Genomic DNA, 22,024 nt, shown 5'->3' with positions numbered 1-22,024 from the left:
ATCTTATTCGTAGCCTAATTGTTGCCACGCTACGGTGCCGTGGAGAGGATATGGTAACACAACGGATCAGAAAAGGTATCAGCTGTCCTTTAAGTGGAGAACTGTTGTCAACGTAGTCTAATCTAACATTCTTAACGTAAAGATTAATCTTAAGAAACATAAAAAGGTTCAGATTACCATTAAAGCTACTCAGAAAGTATTTATATCAAGACCTTAAGAACTACACTTAGCTCATTTCGAATACAAACCTCGTTTGCAGCCACTGCCATTCACCATTCTTCTTCTGATAACGATAAGCAATCATGCCGGAAGCGCCAGTTTTTAATACTAAAACAAAGAAAGGATAGGGAAAAAGTCAAAATAAAATTTCTTATCACACGAAAACCGTCTACTCACGTTCCTGATGCGCACTGGCCACATAAGCCAAGTCATCGTAATGCACCAAATCATAACCGCCCATATTGACTAGTTCAGCATCAGAGTAACCTAAAACGTGCTTCCCACTAAAACGATGGCATTTATCAACAAAAAAAAACCACAATAAAATTATATTCATATTTAAGCAACCAACTTTCAAATATTTATGTACTTACCGTTGATCCATGGAGACAAGTGAAAAATCCAATTTATGCTTGGACTTGAACATGTTCTCTTTGTGTGGTATCTCCAAAAGACTCGGCGGTCCAAACGGGGTACAATATGCAAAAAGGGCCAATGGTGGCTCCTCTGTTTTACGATTTTGGCCATGTAGAATTTTGATACGTCCACGTATGTCCAGCCGCAAGAAACCGGAGGTATTATCGAGCAGACAACGAAATCTCACTGTAAAGCTACGCTCCAAATAGAGCGACTTATCGGGCGCTAATGTATCGGCCAATTGTATAGTTGACATATCGGCAGGAAGAAATGAATTCCACAAAAGCTGTCGTTGCAGCTCTTCACGATCTTCGGAATGGACTAGCTCATAAACGGACTGATGAACAATGTCCGACTGTGAAGAAAGTGAGGAATAAAAAAAGAATAACTCGTTTAAAAAAGAATGAATTATGAACTGAAATTAAAGTATGAAATATTCAGTACAGAGATTTTTGCTTGGCCCGCGGGCTATGTCAGAGACGTGATTGCTCAAACAAAGAAAAGGTGATATGGGAATTTCATCCTGTTCCAAATAAATTTGTATTCGAACAAAGTTAAACTCAAATCAATTTTAACCGTAGTTTAAAATTTCCCATAAAATCAATGCCTTTATTTTATTCTCACTGTGTATGTGACGACTTTCACAGTTATTTCCATTTTAAATTAGTCAATATCGTCTTAAATTTTTTTTGTTGATCCTAGAAATTCAAAAACCACGATGAGGTAACTCTTAATATTTTTGGTAGAAGCTGATATTTTTTTACTGGACACCTGTTTCGAATTTCTTTGAATCTACCACAGAACACATTTAAAAGCCCAATGGTTTTTAGATGTCAAAGCAAGGTTCAACACCCTTAGATCTCACACTTCACAAAATAGTCTCATTTCAAATGATAATAGTTTCTTTTGGTACGAAGAAAGTTTAATTTGAATTGAAATAAGTTTTACATGATTACAAAAAGTTTGATTTGTTTTGAAAAAAGCTTCATTTGCTTTGAAAATAGTTACCGTTGACTTGAAAAAGTCTCACTTGGTTGAAAAAGTTTCATTTGATTTGATAAAAGTTTCATTTGATTTCAAAGAAGTTTCATTTGATTTGAACATACTTAATTTAATTTGATTAAAAACAAGTAAGGAAGGCTAAGTTCGGGTGTAACCGAACATTACATACTCAGTTGAGAGCTATGGAGACAAAATAAGGAAAATCACCATGTAGGAAAATGAACCTAGGGTAACCCTGGAATGTGGTTGTATGACATGTGTATCAAATGGAAGGTATTAAAGAGTATTTTAAGAGAGAGTAGGCCATAGTTCTATGGATGGACGCCATTTAGGGATATCGCCATAAAGGTGGACCAGGGCTGACTCTAGAATGTGTTTGTACGATATGGGTATCAAATGAAAGGTGATAATGTGTATTTTAAAAGGGAATGGGCTTTAGTTCTATAGGTGAACGCCTTTTCGAGAAATCCCCATAAAGGTGGACCAGGGGTGACTCTAGAATATGTTTGTACGATATGGGTATCAAATGAAAGCTGTTAATGAGTATTTTGAAAAGGAGTGATCCTTAGTTCCCTAGGTGGACGCCGTTTCGAGATATCGCCATAAAGGTGCACCAGGGGTGTCTCTAGTTGTACGATATGGGAATCAAATGAAAGGTGTTACTGAGCGTTTTAAGAGGGAGTGGGCATTAGGTCTATAGGTGGACGCCTTTTCGAAATGTCGCCATTAGGGTGGGCCAGGGGTGACTCTAGAATGTGTTTGTACGATATGGGTATCAAACGAAAGGTGTTACTGAGCATTTTAAGAGGGAGTGGGCATTAGGTCCATAGGTGGACGCCTTTTCGAGATATCGCCATTAGGGTGGGCCAGGGGTGACTCTGGAATGTGTTTGTACGATATGGGTATCAAATGAAAGGTGGTAATGAGTATTTTAAAAGGGAGTAATCCTTAGTTCTATAGGTGGACGCCTTTTCGAGATATCGCCATAAAGGTGGACCAAGGGTGACTCTAGAATGTTTGTACGATATGGGTATCAAACGAAAGGTGTTACTGAGCATTTTAAGAGTGAGTGGGCACTAGGTCTATAGGTGGGCGCCTTTTCGAGATATCGCCATTAGGGTGGGCCAGGGTGACTCTAGAATGTGTTTGTACGATATGGGTATCAAATGAAAGGTGGTAATGAGTATTTTAAAAGGGAGTAATCCTCAGTTCTATAGGTGGACGCCTTTTCGAGATATCGCCATAAAGGTTGACCAAGGGTGACTCTAGAATGTTTGTACGATATGGGTATCAAACGAAAGGTGTTACTGAGCATTTTAAGAGGGAATGGGCATTAGGTCTATAGGTGGACGCCTTTTCGATATATCGCCATTAGGGTGGGCCAGGGGTGACTCTAGAATGTTTGTACGATATGGGTATCAAACGAAAGGTGTTACTGATCATTTTAAGAGGGAGTGGGCATTAGGTCTATAGGTGGACGCCTTTTCGAGATATCGCCATTAGGGTGGGCCAGGGGTGACTCTAGAATGTTTGTACGATATGGGTATCAAAGGAAAGGTGTTACTGAGCATTTTAAGAGGGAGTGGACATTAGGTCTATAGGTGGACGCCTTTTCGAGATATCGCCATTAGGATGGGCCAGGGGTGACTCTAGAATGTTTTTACGATATGGGTATCAAACGAAAGGTGTTACTGAGCATTTTAAGAGGGAGTGGGCATTAGGTCTATAGGTGCACGCCTTTTCGAGATATCGCCATTGGGGTGGGCCAGGGTTGACTCTAGAATGTGTTTGTACGATATGGATATCAAATTAAAGGTATTAATGAGGGTTTTAAAAGCGAGTGGCCCTTAGATGTATATGTGAAGGCGTTCTCGCGATATCGACCAAATGTGGATCAGGTGATCCAGAAAATCATCTGTCGGGTACTGCTAATTTATTTATATATTCAATAACACTAACAGTATTCCTGCCAAGATTCCAAGGCCTGTTGATTTCGCCTTGTAGAACTTTTTCATTTTCTTCTACTTAATATGGTAGGTGTCACACCCATTTTACAAAGTTTTTTCCAAAGTTATATTTTGCGTCAATAAACTAAACCAGTTACCATGTTTCATCCCTTTTTTCGTATTTGGTATAGAATTATGGCATTTTTTTAATTTTTCGTAATTTTCGATATCGATAAAGTGGGCGTGGTTATGGTCGGATTTCGGCCATTTTTTATACCAAGATAAAGTGAGTTCAGATAAGTACGTGGGCTAAGTTTAGTAAAGATATATCGGTTTTTGCTCAAGTTATTGTGTTAACGGCCGAGCGGAAGGACAGACGGTGGACTGTGTATAAAAACTGGGCGTGGCTTCTACCGATTTCGACCATTTTCACAGAGAACAGTTAACGTCATAGAATCTATGCTCCTACCAAATTTCAAAAGGATTGGTAAATTTTTGTTCGACTTATGGCATTAAAAAAATTCTAGACACACTAAATGAAAATGGGCGGAGCCACGCCCATTTTGAAATTTTCTTTTATTTTTGTATTTTGTTGCATCATATCATTACTGGAGTTGAATTTTGACTTAATTTACTTATATACAGTAAAGATATTAAATTTTTTGTTAAAATTTGAATTAAAAAAAAATTTTTTTTTAAAAGTGGGCGTGTTCTTCATCCAATTTTGCTAATTTTTATTTAGCACATATATAGTAATAGCAGTAACGTTCCTGCCAAATTTCATCATGATATCTTCAACGACTGCCAAATTACAGCTTGCAAAACTTTTAAATTACCTTCTTGTAAAAGTGGGCGGTGCCACACCCATTGTCCAAAATCTTACTAATTTTCTATACTGCGTCATAACGTTAACCCATCTACCAAGTTTCATCGCTTTAACCGCATTTGGCAATGAATTATCGCATTTTTTCGGTTTTTCGAAATTTTCGATATCGAAAAAGTGGGCGTGGTTATAGTCCGATATCGTTCATTTTAAATAGCGATCTGAGATGAGTGCTCAGGAACCTACATACCAAATTTCATCAAGATACCTCAAAATTTACTCAAGTTATCGTGTTAACGGACGGACGGACGGACGGACGGACATGGCTCAATCAAATTTTTTTTGGATCCTGATTATTTTGATATATGGAAGTCTATATCTATCTCGATTCCTTTATATATGTACAACCAACCGTTATCCTATCAAACTTAATATACTCTGTGAGCTCTGCTCAACTGAGTATAAAAAAGATCTATCATTTGTAGTAGTAAATCGTAAAACAACAATAATATATTTTCTTTTAACGATTTTTGTGGGTGCTTTACAATGTACATACTTCCCAATCAATTATGATGACCTCAAAATCTTAAAGTTTCGGGTATACAAATTGACCAAATATAGAAAACAATCCACATACATACATACACCAATACCAATTAATTAATCTTAGTCTCTAGAACTTAAAAGCTTTTATGATGTAAATCAAAACTCTCAGTTTTTGAGTAAGATGTGGCCTTAAAGAAATTCACTTGTTCTTACTTTTTTGAACCAGGTACTTTACTCACCGGTTATTTTCTGGTAAAGGAAGAAGTAACTTTTTGCAACTGTTTTTTTTATTTTAAGACGATCTGTTCTCTGAATCGGTTTCGTTTTTGGAATCGGTTTTTTTGGAACTGGTTTCTGACATTCTTGTAACCGTTTATTTCTTTGGAATGAGTTATTTTTTGAGAACCTTTGGGTTATTTTTTGGCTACGATAAGCTATTTTGATTCAGTTATTTTTATGAAACCGGTTCTTTTCTTTTATCCGGTTACTTTGATTGAATCGGTTACTGTTTTTGAAGCGGTATTTTTTCTTTGAACCGACCAATTTTTTTCAACCAGTTTCCTTCCTGTAATCAATAACTTGTTTGGAACCGGTTACATTTTCAGAGCCGCTATTTTTTTGGAACGTATTATTTTGATACTGGCAACTTTTTTGGTAATACAAATTTTTTTCTAAATATCTTATTCCACGCAGTTGTGGTTATTTTGTTGTATCGATGTCTTCTATCCTCCCAGCAGGAAAACTAACTTCGAAGTCCGGTAGAAAAAGCATGAAACGGCAATTCCTTAGAAAGTTTTCTGGGTAAGGCGAGTAAGACATATTCTACGTCAAAAGATTCAAGATCAGTAGCTGCTGTAGCTCGTAAGCCTATGCACTTGGCGTGTTTTTTGAGATTTTGCTACCAATACGTTTTTTTATATTGTCTTATTTGTTCGCATCTTTTATTGATTTCTTTATTGGTTGAATGGTTTATAAATCATAAAGTGAGTAAATTGAAAATCTGACTTGGCGTATTATTGTTGCTCGTGCGGCAGATAATCGATGGGCTGCGATTTCGTTGTTTTTATTTCACCTTTGTGTGTGGGGACTTGCTTGTTATGAATTTAAAAAAGGAGTTGACCTGCTAAATTGAGACACAATCGGTAATAATAAATTTTTGTCTCACAGTTATTCTACGTTTGCGATAGTCGGTTTTATGGTCAGCGGCGCCCTCAAATGTGTGCGCTTTGTTGTAGGCTCCAATTTTTTTATCCACTATAAATAAAGTTATCGAGCTCGGAATGATATTAAAGTTTTTTTCTGTATATGGAATGTGGATGGTTTCAGTTTGGAAACAGAATTCCGGCATCCATCACAGGTGTCTGCTCTGATAGAGTAGACGGGACTGTCAAACTTTTTTAAAAATCTGTCTATAAAAAATATACCCCTTACTGACAACATTAAATGAGGCGGCTCTGGGAGTGTTCGAGCGAATAGTTCTTCGAAAGTTTTACGGGCTTTTACGCGTTGGCGTCGGCGAGTACCATAGAAGATTTAGTGATGAACTGTACGAGATTTATGCAGACATCAACTTAGTTCAGCACAGTGGGTACCCTGGCTAGGTCATGTTATGCGATGGAGATGATGCTCTGTCGAAAAAGGTATTATGATCGGAACCTGTCTATGGAAGCAGAGCCAGAGGCCGGCCCCAACTTCGCCGCTGAACGTAATTTTTCGAGTGAAATAAATATGATAACAAATATGTAACTAAAGTTTGAAATTAAAAGAAAGGAAATAAAAGGAAAAAAAACAAAAGAAAGGAAAGTGAAGTGCAGGAAAGAAGGGGAAAGGTAAGGAAAGCGCCAAAACCGTTAACAAATCCGGATTCGAACTCAAAACTGGACGAACTGTTATCAACTTGTTATCGAAGAATTGACGGATTGTTATCGATGAGTAATTGGTTTGTTGTAGGTGTGTTATCGACGAGTTATCGATTTGCTATCGATGTGCTATAAGCTTTTTAATGATAACAAGTGTTATCAATAAGATTTTTATTAGAACATTTATAGATTAAATATCGAAAAGCAACCGATTATTTATTGAAAAGTTATTGATATGTTAGCAAAACTTTATCGTCAAGTTATCGATTTGCTATCAAAAGTTAACGGTAAATTATCAATTTATTATCGAAAAATTATTGCAAACTTATCGCGTATTATCGAAATCCTATCGATAGTTTGTCAAATACCGATTTTATATCGAAAAGGCATTGAATTTTTATCGGAGTTTGTTAATGTGTTTTTAGGCGTGTTATCGATTTTTGTCGATAGCAAACATTACTATGAAGTCACGGTGGCGCGGCGATAACAAGCTAACAACAAACAGATAAGAAGCCCACGAAGCCCTTCTTAAAAAGGTCAATTTTTTTTTTTTCTGGTAACGTGGTCTCTGTTTGGGTTTAACTTCAACTCTTGGGCGAGTTACCATGAAAACATCAGCTTTCTAAACGTATGTCGGAATGTTTCCACATTGAACTTCACGAGCGCTTGGTACTCACGCCTTTTTTTCTTTATTTGCTACATTGCTCTTCAGCAATTCTAACCGTTTTATTGTCAATAGCCCGTATTCAAAAAAATTCAACTTGTTCAGCAGGAAACTGACTATAAATAAAATTGTGGTCAGCGGGTGGATTACGCAATCGCAGAACGCACCTGAAATGAAATAAAGTAAAGGACAAGAAAAAGCAAAAGAAGCAAAATCAAACAAAGGCAAAACGCGCATTCTTAACCAACTGCTATTTTGACCTTTGATTGGCGTTAAAACGAACGCATTTACAGATTCTTGTTGCAGGCAGGGCTTTGGTATTGAGTGGCAATATGGAGTGCGTGTGTATGTGTTCGAGGTTCTTGTAGGGAATTCCAGTAACTTCTGTTGCTTGGCTCTTGTTAGGTTAGTTTGCTTTTGAGCTTAATTTTACTTGTTTTACTGAACTTGACTTGATAGAGTTGCGTTCCTCTGCTGTGGTTGGATTTGAAAGCAATATTATTAGCTTGTAGCTTTGTTTGCTTTGTGCGCTAATATTGCAGCAAAAACACAAACATCTTCCCCTTCAGCAATCTGAACTTTTGCAGAAAGTCATATTCCTATGCATCCGTAAGTTAATAGAGTTGAAAATCCTTTCTTTACCAAATATTCGGGATACCGATTCGGATGCTTCTTAAGTAACACTAACAATATTAGGATGTACTTGCATTAGGGTGGTTATAAATCACCGATTGTCCAGTCTCATCCCTTCAAATTGAAATACCTAGGTCAAAAATATCTTAATATATGTTTTTCTTCTGTATGTGTGTTGGTGACTGAGCTCTTCCTAAACGACTGGATCGATTTTGGTGAAATTATATGTGCTTGCTCAAGGAGATTTGGGGACGCTTTAGATTCACAATTTGGTCCGTTTCCTTTATTATGTTTTCGAAGAGTGATCCAGGGGCCGACTACATGGGTACTTCATTGACCAAGTTAATATAGGAGAAACCTCTAATATCGGGAACTGGTCAAGGATCCCACCTTATGTAATCAATCATGTGATTGTCGCCGTTTGCTTGAAATTTACCTAGCTTCCGACCAGGGACCGACACATCGCCGCAATGGTACTGTGTTTTACATAGTAACAGGCAGCAAATTATTCAGGCTTTTGTTATCTGTGGAATTAGGCTTTCCGCCCTTAAAAACTTTAGGTAACTATTGTCGCGTTAAATACATATATGTGACCCGGCCTATGAAAAGGTGGCTCATGACTTAAAAAACAAGAAACAGCTGTTAAAGATAAACAACGCATTTCTTCAGTTTCTTAGTAGTAGGCCTATGAAATGGTGACTTATGACTCAAAAAAAATTACTATGTACTACTAAGAAACTGAAGAAATGCATTGTTTATCTTTTACAGCTGTTTCTCACAATTTCTTTTTTGAGTCATAAGCCACCTTTTCTTAGGCCGGGTCACATATATTAACGCATTTTTGATATATGTATAGACCAAATGTGGATCAGAGTGTCCCTAGAATGCGATTTCACAATATGGGTATCAAATTGGATGTGTTAGCGAGGGCTTTAAATAAGGTAAGAGTAGGAATAAGAGTGGATAAGCGAGAGGGGGAAAAGGAAGGAGAGGAAGTAAAAGAAGGGGAGAAGATGAAGAAAAATAGAGGGAGGTTGAAGAAAGAAAGTGGGAGTATAGGGGAGATACATCCAGAAAGAGAAAGAAGGAAGATAAAAGGAGAAATATTGATCAAACATGCTGACAAGGAGGGAGAGGTAAGAAGATACACACATTTTTAAACGGTTTTATTTAGCTTGACTTCACAGGCTGGTTGGCTCCTTGCACGAATTTTGTAATTGAAATTTAAGTAACTTCCCGATAAGCTACAAGGTTGAAACTTGGAATATAGTTCAGAACCCGATGACAATGCAATAATAAGAAAAAAATCGCCGCTAGGTGGCGCAAGGATCGAGATATTCACAAAAGTCGTATTTGTGGTCCGATTTGGCTCATATTTGGAATACATAATACATACAAGAATAGAAAGCGACCTATGAAAAAAATCGCCGCTAGGTGGCGCAAGGATCGAATTATTCACAAAAATCGTATTTGTGGTCCGATCTGGCTCATATTTGGAACACATAATACATACAAGAATAGAAAGCGACCTATGAAAAAAAATCGCCGCTAGGTGGCGCAAGGATCGAATTATTAAAAAAAATCGTATTTGTGGTCCGATTTGGCCCATATGTGGAACACATAATACATACATGAATAGAAAGCGACCTATGATGTCCGATTTGGCTCATATTTGGAACAAATATTACATACAGTCCGGTAGAAGTGACATCAAAATATTTTGGAGTTGGAGGAGGGGCAAGCAATAATAAGAAAAAAATCGCCGCTAGGTGGCGCAAGGATCGAATTATTCACAAAATTCGTATTTGTGATCCGATCTGGCTCATATTTGGAACACATAATACATACAAGAATAGAATGCGACCTATGAAAAAAAATCGCCGCTAAGTGGCGCAAGGATCGAGATATTCGCAAAAATCATATTTGTGGTCCGATTTCGCTCATATTTGGAACACATAATGCATACAAGAATAGAAAGCGACCTTGGAAAAAAAATCGCCGCTAGGTGGCGCAAGGATTGAGATATTCGCAAAAATCGTATTTGTGATCCGATTTGGCTCATATTTGGAACACATAATACATACAAGAATAGAAAGCGACCTTTGAAAAAAAAATCCCCGCTAGGTGGCGCAAAGGCCGAGATATTCAAAAAAATCGTATTTGTGGTCCGATTTGGTCCATATGTGGAACACATAATACATACACGAATAGAAAGCTACCTATGATGACCGAATTGGCTCATATTTGGAACAAATATTACATACAGTCCGGTAGAAGTGACATCAAAATATTTTGGAGTTCGAGGAGGGACAAGCATACGTGGCGCAGAGTCGAGTAATGTCTTTGGCAGGATTATGTATTGAGGACTTATATTGTAACAAATTGTCAGGAAAGAGTCCTTGTAATAATGAGTCAGTAAATGAACTAAATAGAATAAGAAATAAATGGCAATTACATAAAGACTAAAAGCTTGAAAATAAAATAATTAAAAAAAATTTTTAAGTTAAACGGTTTTATTGAAAACAATACTTACATGAAGTAATAATAATAATAAAAGCTAGAAAATAATTTGGTAGGTCCTAGGTACTAGTCATCACACTCTTCGTTTTTAATTATTTTATTTTTGCAGAAACTACAATATGACAAATGCCTCTGTTAACTAGGAGAGCAGTTACATCGCAGGGAGGAATATTATCGGGCAGAAGAACGTCTTAATTATCTATCTGTATCTTATTAATTAAAAAGAACACGAGTATTAAAATTTAGCGGCGTTAGTGTCATATAGTTTCGAAGTTGTTTATAAAAACAAAAATATTGAAATCGGTTGGTCATTTGAAGCAAGTATCCAATATTTGGTACACTCAGAGAAAAACGCCGTTCTAAAATCCAGCACCACCGGACTCAATTCAAGCTTTTCATGTTCTTACTTTTTTGTTCTTGAAAAACGAACGACCTGTGCTCAAAACAACAACCTTGTTCTTGAACTGGCAACCGTTTTCTTGAAAAGAGAACGGCTGGTCTTAAAAGATGAACAAAAGTTCTTTAATGAGAACAATGTTCTTAAATTAAGTTTAGGAAAAAAGAAACGGTACAATTCGTGTGCATTAAAATGTTAAATACAACATTTGGCACAACCTATGAATCAGTTGTAGAGGCGCAGCGGCTATGATGTTGCGGTTGCGATCGTGTGGCGCGAGTTCGATGGCCGTCAAACTCTGAAGTTTTTTCAAACAATTTTTTATATTCTATTTTTTTAACTCTTATTTTTCGTTCAGTTCCATTGACATATGCACAGGTAATTCTCAACCTTGTTATGAAATATTGTAAATATATATTCAAATTACATCATCAAATAAGAAAAACATTGTAAACTTTACCAAGTAGCGCAACTAACAGCTGATCGCTCAAAATTTGCACACACACACAAACATCACTAATGGCCATATTACGGAAATCTTAGGGAAATTGAAGTTAAAATTTTAAACAGATATAAAATGTTATAATTTTGGAATATATATCATCAAGGACACCTTGATTGCAGTAATTGAAAGAAAATGTTTGCTTATACTCAAGTATTTAATTATTTTTTCTAAATTTATCTTTAATATTGATGCAATGATTGATCCAATGCAACTCTGGTCTTCCTACTGTTCTTCATTCCACTCCATTCGAGTGCCTATTTTCACGGCCTGCGAGTTCCTTCTACTCTATTCGCAACATAACCTCGAATTAAGTTGCCAAACTATATAGTAAACAATGAAGAAAAATTTGTCGATAAGACACCTATATTAAAAAATGCATAATATGCGTTTTTCAAACCTTTTGGAATTTTAATAATAATTTGTTTTGTTATTAATATTTTTTATTAATGACAACAAATTATTTATTAATAAAAAAAATAAATGAATGGATACTACTTGAAAAAATTACCTTCCCCACTCCCCCCAAAGGTCAATCACAAACCGTTCTAGAATTGAGACCGAAAAATGTTAAATCGACCACAAATTGTTCTCGAAGCGTGAGAACACAAAATCTTAAATCAAACGCAAATAGTGCTTAAAATGAGCACAGAAGGTTCACACATCAATACCAAACTGGTCATAAAATACGAACGGTGTGCTTGGAAAAACCGTTCTTAAAACAAGCCCATCGGTCACGAGTTAAGAAAAAACGTACTTAACAGACTTTTTTAAACGAATGTTCTTAAATTTGAACGTGTTTCGTTCGTTTAGAACGATTTTTTCTTTGAGTGTATAGGGACTCCATACATGATTAAGAAAAATAGAAGAAAATGGGATATAGAAAGAAGAGGTAAAACGAGAGACGGCTAAAGGTGTTGCACAGAGGTCAAAGTTAAGATATCACATTAGAGACGCAAAAATTTAAAATTGAGTTTTAAATAGCACCAACCACAAAAATAGTGAGCCACACGCATTAAAAACGAGCATCTGCTCAAACTCAATATCTTGAGTGTTATAACGCCATCCCTTACTCAAAAAATCTTGCCTGAAAAAATTCTCATTTTTATGCATAGGGCACAATGTCAGTTATATAAATGAGATGACTGGTAAGGTTCGTACAATTCGGCCAAAATCGGCGGGACTGAAGGACTGGATAAATATTCCGGAAAATTTTTCTCATCCAAATTTCGGACAATAGCTTGAGGTTATTGTATCCCGAAACAAGTCCCGATAATATTTCCAAAATTGAATTTTACAGATTTTTCTCTGTTGTTTTAATGAAGTTGCTGGTAAGCAAGTGTTACATATTTGCAACACTTTATTGTTGTTCGATTCGATTCGTTTTTTATATATTTGCGGATGAATTTTTTGAGATTATTTGGATATGTTTGCCTGTTTAAACATTGCTAAGCAAAAATAAAAATTTTTTTAAATAAAAAATTGTTTGGTGCTACATGATTTGGGTTGCAACGCATTTGTTAAGCCGCTTGTGTTGCAGCTTTTTCTGACATCCAATATCAGGATGCAGTTCAATTGTTAAAATAAAATTACATCAGAATGTATGAACATGTGTACATATGTACGCTAAAGTGTATAGTTAACAAGTGAGTATATTTGTGCACATTTTTTTAATTTAGTTGTAAATGTGTAAATCGACATTTGTACAGCCCACTTTGGCATATCAATTAAAAATTAAGACTTCATCTGGAGTTCAGTGGCCATAGATCGGTTTAATGTTTATATGACTCCACATGTCCATGCATATATACATATGTACATACATATGTAAATGTAGTATGGTATGAACAATAGACTGTATAAAAAAAATTCATTGTACCCTATCCAATAGGAAGTATTTTTGCACGTCGGGTTCTACACAAAAATGTTCCTGTGAAATATGTTTTTCGATTTCACCGTTTTTATGAACAACTAGCAGAGCCGGCAGACGTTGTTCTGCCCTAACTTTGGTCTATCTGCATAACTTCTAAGACGTTTTTACCTCTTACTCTTCCTCCCCCCCTCTACCCATTTTCCTTATCCTTTCATTTTCTCATCCCTCTGCATTTCTCTTCCTTTGTGTCTCGTTTTTCCTCTTTTTCTTTCCCCTTCTATCTATCCCTATATCTCTGTATTCGTAAAATTCGAACTCTAACTCTTTCTCAGTCTTTTTCTCCTTCCCTCTTTTAAAAAAAACCAATGAAAATTTTCAAAAATATTTTAACACGCTAATGAAGTTTGGTACTCTAACTGCGTAGTTTACTAATTTTATAATCATGTTTATGTTTTTTCCACCATATGCACGATATTGACAGTAATTTTTTCTCAACAGTAGCGTGGTTGCCAAGGTGAAGAATAACTATTGCCAATAAATGTACTTTGGACTAGGTAGGCAATTGAAAAGTTAAGTCCTCTTTCGGCAAACGAAAATCTTGCTTTACAAGTCTCTTATCGGAACCGTTCTGATATATGGATCAGAAGCATGGACCATGACAACATCAGATGAAGCGGCTCGAAAGAAAAGTTCTTCGAGAGATCTATCGACCTATACGACGAGTACCGAAGAAGATTTAATGATGAGCTGTACGAGTTTTATGCAGACATAAACATGGTCCAACGAATTAAAATGCAGTGGTCATAAGTTCAATCGACCTTGTGCCGTCATCAGTGTCGGGGTTGTACCATCAACAGCTATCCCTGTTTCGCGATAACTGACGCCAATTGGGAGTACCAAGGGTGGCTATTTCTTCCTCCACCTGCCTCTTCCAGCTCAGTGGAGGTCTCCCCCTTCGTCTGTTTCCAAACTGCGGCGTCGACTGAAGTGCTTTCTTGGTCGGAGCGCCTTCGTCCATTCGCATAACATGACCTAGCCAGCGAAGCCTTTGGATTTTTATTCGCGGCATTGTCGTCATATTTGCGTAAAGCTCATTCAGCTCATAATTATATTTCCTTCCGGAGAGCTTTTCTCCCGAACACTCCAAGATCTATCTCATTTTCTTTTGACACCGTCCATGATTCCGAGCCCCACATAAAGACAGGTATGATGAGCGACTTGTAGAGCGTGATTTTTGTTCGTCAACAGAGGACTTTACTTTTAAATTGCCTACTCAGTCCAAAGTAGCACTTGTTGGCAAGAGTTATGATTTCTATGCTTGCTGTTAATACTGGTTCCCAAATAGACGAAATCATCCACAGTCTCGAAAATATATCCGTAAACAGTCACGTGGCTGCCAAGGCGCGAATGCGCCGATTCTTTCTTGGCTGACAAGAAGTACTTTGTCTTGTCTTCATTTAACGCAAGTCCCACTTTTTTGCTTCCTTATCTTATCCCGAGAAGGCAGAACTCCCAGCGCGTTTGTTCATACCAATAATATCAATATCATCAGCATTCGCCAGTAATTGTACGCTTTTATAAAAGATTGTACCATCACGGTTTAGTTAGGCTGCTACAGGTATCTTCTCCAGCATTTTGTTAAAGAAATCGCACGAAAGGGAGACGCCTTGTCTGAAGGTTCATTTGGTTTGGAATGGGTCGGAGAAGTCCTTCCTTATCCTTACGAAGCTGGTGGAGTTGCTCGATGTCATTTGGCAGAGCCTTGTTCTCTTTCCAGGGCTCTTAAATTCCGCGATTCTCTTGAGTCCTCTCAAGAACTGGCGCATCATGAAGACACGGTGGATAGTGGATTTACTACGTATGAAGTCGCACTGTAAGGTACAATCAGTTTGTTGATTTTGGGCTTCAGTCTCTCGCATAGCTCTTTATCCACTTTTCGCCTTCGTGTTTGAAGCGCTCGGCGAGTATTCCGTCATTACCTGGTGCCTTGTGACTTCTTAGACGGAATATTGCCATCCATCATAGTCGGTTTCCGAACGTGATTTCCTAAATGGGCGATTAGGCTAACGGGCTCATATTCTCCATCGCTAGTTAGCAATGAGGAGAAGTGTTCCATCCACAAGTGTTCCATCCCTGCTGAGGAGTCAGCATCTGAAGCTCCTCGCATTCACGCCGTTCTGCCTCACGCTTTTCCCTTCCAAATAGGCGTATCTCTTCCTTCTTCGCCTTACAATCACGCTCTATATAAGTAGCGTCCTTTTACGAGGCAGCGCGATATTCCTCATCGAACCAGTTGTTTTTGGGGGATGGCTGGAAACCTGTGGTCCTAGCAGCGGCATGAGAGAGATATGCTCCATGCTCCATATGCTCCAGTCACATCATCAGTTCGAAGATTGCTCTCGGTGAGTAGGTGTGAGAGCCGAGTGGAATATTCGTCAGCTGTCTGTTTCACCAGCAGCTTTTAGATGGTAAACTTTCCTTGTTTCCTCCTCGCATTTTCTTTGCTGCACAGAGCCATGTACGTATCTTGGCTGCCACAAGGTGATGGTCCGAGTCGATAATTGGACCTCGTAGAAAGCGCACATAATCATAACAGCTGTCGCCTTGTCCGTCCTGATGTCGCCTAGATAATTTCCCCAAAATCTTTTACAAAGGAAAAATATACAAAGGAAAAATATACAAATTTTCAAATAAATACATACATACATACATATGATTCGAACTTCGAAAATGCGAAATATCGATATTTAAAATGCCGGAAGTTGTTTAACTACAGATATTCGTATTTTCAGTTGATTCCACCTTATGATGGCTGAGTGACACTTCCGAAGTATCCAAAGCCCATTAGCCTTTCAAACATTTTCGACAAAAAATACGCATGACTAGACTGGTGATACTAGCGAGCCAGTAGGCCCCGAGGCCAACCTAATTATGTAGTAATTATGTGGATTCTCTGTTACTGAATGGCACGATCCGCGTATTTATGATATCCCTCATTCACTTACAGAAAAGCCTCAAGCGCAAAAACTTCCTCACGCAACCCACTGTTGAGAGATCTTTGGTAAAAGTAATAATGGATTTTACGAATACTTTATACATATGTATTTAAATTTATTTATTTCAAATTTTTGGTTTCTTTTCAAAACAAAACTTATGAAAAACTAGAAATCGCTGTATCGTATTCAAAAAGCAATTAAACACAAATCAAAGACGGTAGCGCATTTCATAATCACCAACAATTAAAATTTTTGAAAAGAGGATAAAGTTAATTATATTTATGTATTTGGTATGTATGGACAGGTACTCAACACAAAATCTACATCATAAGTATGTATGTTTGTGTGTATGCCGTGTATGAGTTGCTCAAGAAATGTGAAAAGTTAATACGAAGTTGATTTCATTCACAAAATTCAGCCAGATATAATCAAATAGTCAACCAAATAGTCAAAGAAACAACTAAAATAGTATTTCATTTATAAAAAAAAAAAAAATGGTAGCCAAGAGGTAGTGAGGTATGGGCGTGCATGTTTGGTGTGTGGTGTTCCCTAACATTCCTTCAAATTATATATCCCTTAAGAAATTTGTTGTTCATAAATACAAACAAACAACCAAATACCCCAAGGTATTCTTAATATTTGTGTTTATTTATTACTCACCTGATGAAAACCCAAATAGCTCTCGATGCTGTGCGTTGCAAAGAAGACCTCGCCTTCGCATGTCAGTATCATTAGAAATCCATTTAGAGCCTGCAAGAGAAAAATATGAAACAGGTTTAAAGACAAAATAAAATTTTAAGAATGGATTTGATAAACTTAGTAGGCTAAAGTCTGAAGACTGCAAAAAGAGGATTGTGATTTGTACATCAGGGATAAGGCAGATATGCCCCTGTTAAGTGACCCAGGTACTCTTGTCTAGGTTCTGCAAAATAGAGAACTCCTCTAAAGTTTAATTAAGGTTTGAAGTTCTGTTGTGTCCAATGACATAATTTTTAACCTAATAAACTCAATTAACACTACAAGTTTTTGAAGATCTAGACCATTCATTTCACGAACCACCATAAAGCCGCTATTTTACTTGTTGTTTACCAATCCTTTAAATCTGGAACGGATATGGAATACATAACCAAAGGGCATATGGCTCTGAGGCTAATTGGCTGATGCCATTTTTCTTCCACATGAAGCACGTCAGCAGATATCCGGTAAACCTCGTATAAAATTGTTGCTGGGAAATCGTTGTCGGAGTAAATGTCTGTATAGCCTGTGCGATATTATGCAGGGCTATTTAGACTCGATTTCAAGCCATTCTTGTAGATTCTTTTAAAGTATCTGGATAGATCTAAGAAAGCCTCGGTTGCCCTGTGATGTGCTGTTACAGGATAAGAGCTCGGGACTCTCGCCAAGTGTAGTGCACGGGATTTATGAAAAGCTAGTGAAGTCGATCTCACTCTAATGTGTAGTTTTTGGGGTCAGTACAAGGTAAGCGCTAGTTTGTATTATCGGCGATCTTAGAACAACACCTACCTTGACCAGGCTTCGTGACATGGGCTATGGGCTTTCTCATTCCGAGCATTGCAGCATTCTTACCAAATTTGAGTTCATCCCAGACAAGACAGATTATATTATGCTAACAGCTGCTCTCCGTGCAAGATTCATAGAAGTCATCATCTCGATAAAAGAGGAGGGAAAATAATTAATAGGGGGCAGTGGACTGGTTAACTCGATCACGGATGGTTCAGGTCCACGGAAGATTGGAGGAGCGGTTTTTTTCGCAGGAAATCGATATAAGCCACGAGTTTGAGTTGATTGATCACGGTAAAGCCTTACAATCCATGGTTTCCGCAATTAAAAATGCGGTGGATGAGATGCTACTACGGTTAGAGAACTCATCATCTACTCGGATAGCCAAGCAGTTAAAGCCATAAGTTCAACTGTGGTGCGAATGAGGGTGCTATGAAAATTCCTGATGTACAATTGAACCGAATGTAAATGGCTGCAGGGAATAAGGAATACCCTTCGTCACATAAGCCTTGCTCGGCCATAGATGGGGCTCAAGTCAGCTAAGCAACTACTGGGTGCATACTTTCACTTGCTGGATAGCGATATCTTTTTGGCCGGAAGTGGATAACAAGCGGTCTGCTGAAATTAATGGTGTCACTATGGTTCATAAATGAATGGTGATTGGAGTTTTGACGTGTCACTTTCTCATGGAAGTCCATCTCCGAAGAAGTTATCCAAGGTCGAGATCGCCCTTATTCAAAACTACATCCTTACCAAGCAACGGTTCCGTTGATAGTTATAGCTAACACTAGCGTTTCTTATCAATCTAAAAATGTGCCGATACCTTTTTTAAAACATTAAAAGGGCTGTTTCATGCATAAATTTCTGTAGACAACAAATATCTTTACTCTCACAGCACTCTATAGAACATGTCATTAACTAAGTGTTTGTTTTAGTCCTGCCAGGGTCAGCAATGCTTTGCTTGTTTAACTCGCTTTAAGCCAAGTCCAACAAAACGGGGCTAAGCTAATTCCATACTCATTACGATCTCATTTCAACTGTCATATTGATATCCGTTTCCTCTAGAATACAATTTGGCAATAAAGTTCATATTAACAATTGATTGATTGACAGTTTTGCTTAATTATAATCTACCAACTAATATTCAAAAACATCTCGTCAACTCATAAAAAATATAAACCACAGATATTTAAAAAATTTTTGCTTGACATACGAAAGACATAATAATTGCCACCAACCAACAAATCAAACACAAAATACCGCCACTGCATACTTTGCCGCTGGTGTCGGCGAAGTCGACGAGGCCTCGAAGGGGAAAGAAATTGCTGAGACCACCAACAATACCGTGTGAGAGGTATGTGGATACATGTATATTGCATATAAGTTTAAAAATATCAATGTTTTTGTTTTAGTTGTCATTGTCGCCATTGACTCTGTTGTAATGAAGATTAATCCATCATATTTACAGTCATCAAAAAAAGAAAAGAAAAAAAATGTATACAACAAATATTTAATGAATGAAAGAGTAACGTTTTTTAGCGCCACAATGATCATCAAAAGATCACGCTTCAAAAGAAAACACCAAAACACACATACACATATATAACACGTCCAAATGTATGTATGTATGTACGTGTTGTCAATTAATATGAAGATCGGTTTATAAAACAGGGAAACCAGGAAATGGCCAGCAATTAAAGCAATGTGCCACATTGTTGTGGAAGCTGTGGCTGGATTGTGCGCAAACCTGAATGAAGTTTGATTAAAGTAAAAGATTTTGTGGATGCTGTTATGATTGTGATTGCGATGAATAAAGTTTATTTTCACTCATACACTGTTTTTTAGTATTTTGCCTGAATTATATTAATCTTCCTTGATTGCTACAATTGTTTTTGTTGTTTAGGCCATTCATAATTTCAGTTGCTCGAATTTTAACAATGCCCGGATTTTAGAACGCTTAGATTGTTTTTAAATTTTTGGTAGCTGCTTTTTAAATTTTCCTATAATTGGGGAATTAGCCGGTCCGTGAGGACCTCACATAGACTGAATGAGTCCATTGTGTTACCAGAAGTTTGCTCAATAAAGAAATAAAATAAATGCTAGGCGCGATAACCTCCGATGAGATTTTAGGCCATCCCATCCATTTTTCGTCGTGCTACTTTTAATTTTTCCTACAAATAGACGGGACATTACGGGCCTACATGTTTTATGCCGACTGCGAATGCATGGCAGATGAATTTTCACTGGCGGCGGCCTCTGAATGACCAAACTAAAAAACCCTATCAAAAACTAGTACCTATGTTGGAACACAACTGCGTTCTTTTGGAAAATACTACATACATTTGCTATCACTCTTCGTGAGCCAACAGTTCCCTCTTTTCAATGATAAGACCTTAATGTTTCATATCGAATCTGAACGGCATCTGCTAATGCAGATGTATTGAGCAGCTTTTCATGGTAATAATACACAAGAAAGTTTGCCAAATTAAGCTCGGGGGACCCTGCTTTAGAAAATATTTCTAAAGTACTCCAATCTGGCCAGCACACTACATCTGCAACACGTCGTGTAGCGGATTTCAGGAAATTCGTGATTATTCTGCACCTTCTGTTATAGCTTCTGAATAGCTGAACTGTCGAATACATATCTCAAATATTCAGTATAGCAAAGTGTTCTTTATTCACAACATTACTGAAGTAATACTCCACAATTTAATTACTCGCGTGCTTCACTTATAGTGTGACAAAAGCAAACTGACTCATTAATCCTCAGCTTGCGCAGCTTTTATGGCGGCCGCGGTGGTGCAATGGTAGCGTGCTCCGCCATCCACACCGAATATCCTGGGATTCACTCCCCGGGCAAAGCAATATAAAACAATTTTTAGAAACAAGTTTTTATACTCAGTTGAGCAGAGCTCACACAGTATATTAACTTTGATTGGATAACGGTTGGTTGTACAGGTATAAAGGAATCGAGATAGATGTAGACTTCCATGTATCAAAATCATCAGGATCGAAAAAAAATTTGATTGAGCCATGTCCGTCCGTCCGTCCGTCCGTTAATACGATAACTTGAGTAAATTTTGAGGTATCTTGATGAAATTTGGTGTGTAGGTTCCTAAGCACTCACCTCAGATCGCTGTTTAAAATGAAAAATATCGGACAAAAACCACGCCCACTTTTTCGATATTGAAAATTTCGAAAAACCGAAAAAGTGCGATAATTCATTACCAAAGACGGATAAAGCGACGAAACTTGGTAGGTGAGTTGAACTTATAACGCAGAATAGAAACTCAGTAAAATTTTGGACAATGGGCGTGGCATCGCCCACTTTTAAAAGAAGGTGATTTAAAAGTTTTGCAAGCTGTAATTTGGCAGTCGTTGAAGGTATCATTATGAAATTTGGCAGGAAAGTTACTCCTATTATTATATGTATGCTTAATAAAAATTATCAAAATCGGAGAACGACCACGCCCACTTAAAAAAAATTTTTTTTAAGTCTAATTTTATCAAAAAATTTAATATCTTTACAGTATATAAGTAAATTATGTCAGCATTCAACACCAGTAATGATATGGTGCAACAAAATGCAAAAATAAAAGAAAATTTCAAAATGGGCGTGGCTCCGCCCTTATTCATTTAATTGGTTTAGGATACTTTTAATGCCATAAGTCGAACAAAAATTTACCAATCCCTGTGAAATTTGGTAGGGGCTTAGTTTCTGGGACGATAACTTATTCCTGTGAAAAAGGGCGAAATTGGTTGAAGCCACGCCCAGTTTTTATACACAGTCGACCGTCTGTCCTTCCGCTCGGCCGTTAACACGATAACTTGAGCAAAAATCGATATATCTTTACTTAACTCAGTTCACGTACTTATCTGAACTCACCTTGTATTGGTATAAAAAATGGCCGAAATCCGACTATGACCACACCCACTTTTTCGATATCGAAAATTACCAAAAACGAGAAAAAAGGCCATAATTCTATACCAAATACGAAATAAGGGATGAAACATGGTATTTGGATTGGTTTATTGACGCAAAATATAAATTTAGAAAAAAACTTTGTAAAATTTGTGTGACACCTATTAGGTAGAATGAAATGAAA

General features: G+C 37.3%; 1 protein-coding gene across 1 annotated transcript in view; it reads right to left on the bottom strand.

The window, feature by feature from the left end:
• ss (spineless) overlaps positions 1–22,024 on the bottom strand; it is a 268,611-nt gene that overhangs the window by 8,347 nt on the left and 238,240 nt on the right. Inside the window, exons 4-7 of the mRNA XM_067759847.1 lie at positions 17,058–17,147; positions 594–991; positions 397–503; positions 249–327 (exon numbers count right to left, since the gene is read on the bottom strand). Coding sequence (XP_067615948.1) covers positions 249–327; positions 397–503; positions 594–991; positions 17,058–17,147 — 674 coding nt within the window. The remainder of the gene's footprint in view (positions 1–248; positions 328–396; positions 504–593; positions 992–17,057; positions 17,148–22,024) is intronic.

This window comes from Eurosta solidaginis, chromosome 1 (assembly GCF_040869045.1).
Source record: "Eurosta solidaginis isolate ZX-2024a chromosome 1, ASM4086904v1, whole genome shotgun sequence".
Lineage (NCBI taxonomy): Eukaryota > Metazoa > Arthropoda > Insecta > Diptera > Tephritidae > Eurosta > Eurosta solidaginis.
Note: the sequence above shows the minus strand (reverse complement) of the source record. Positions and strands in the feature narration are given on the sequence as shown.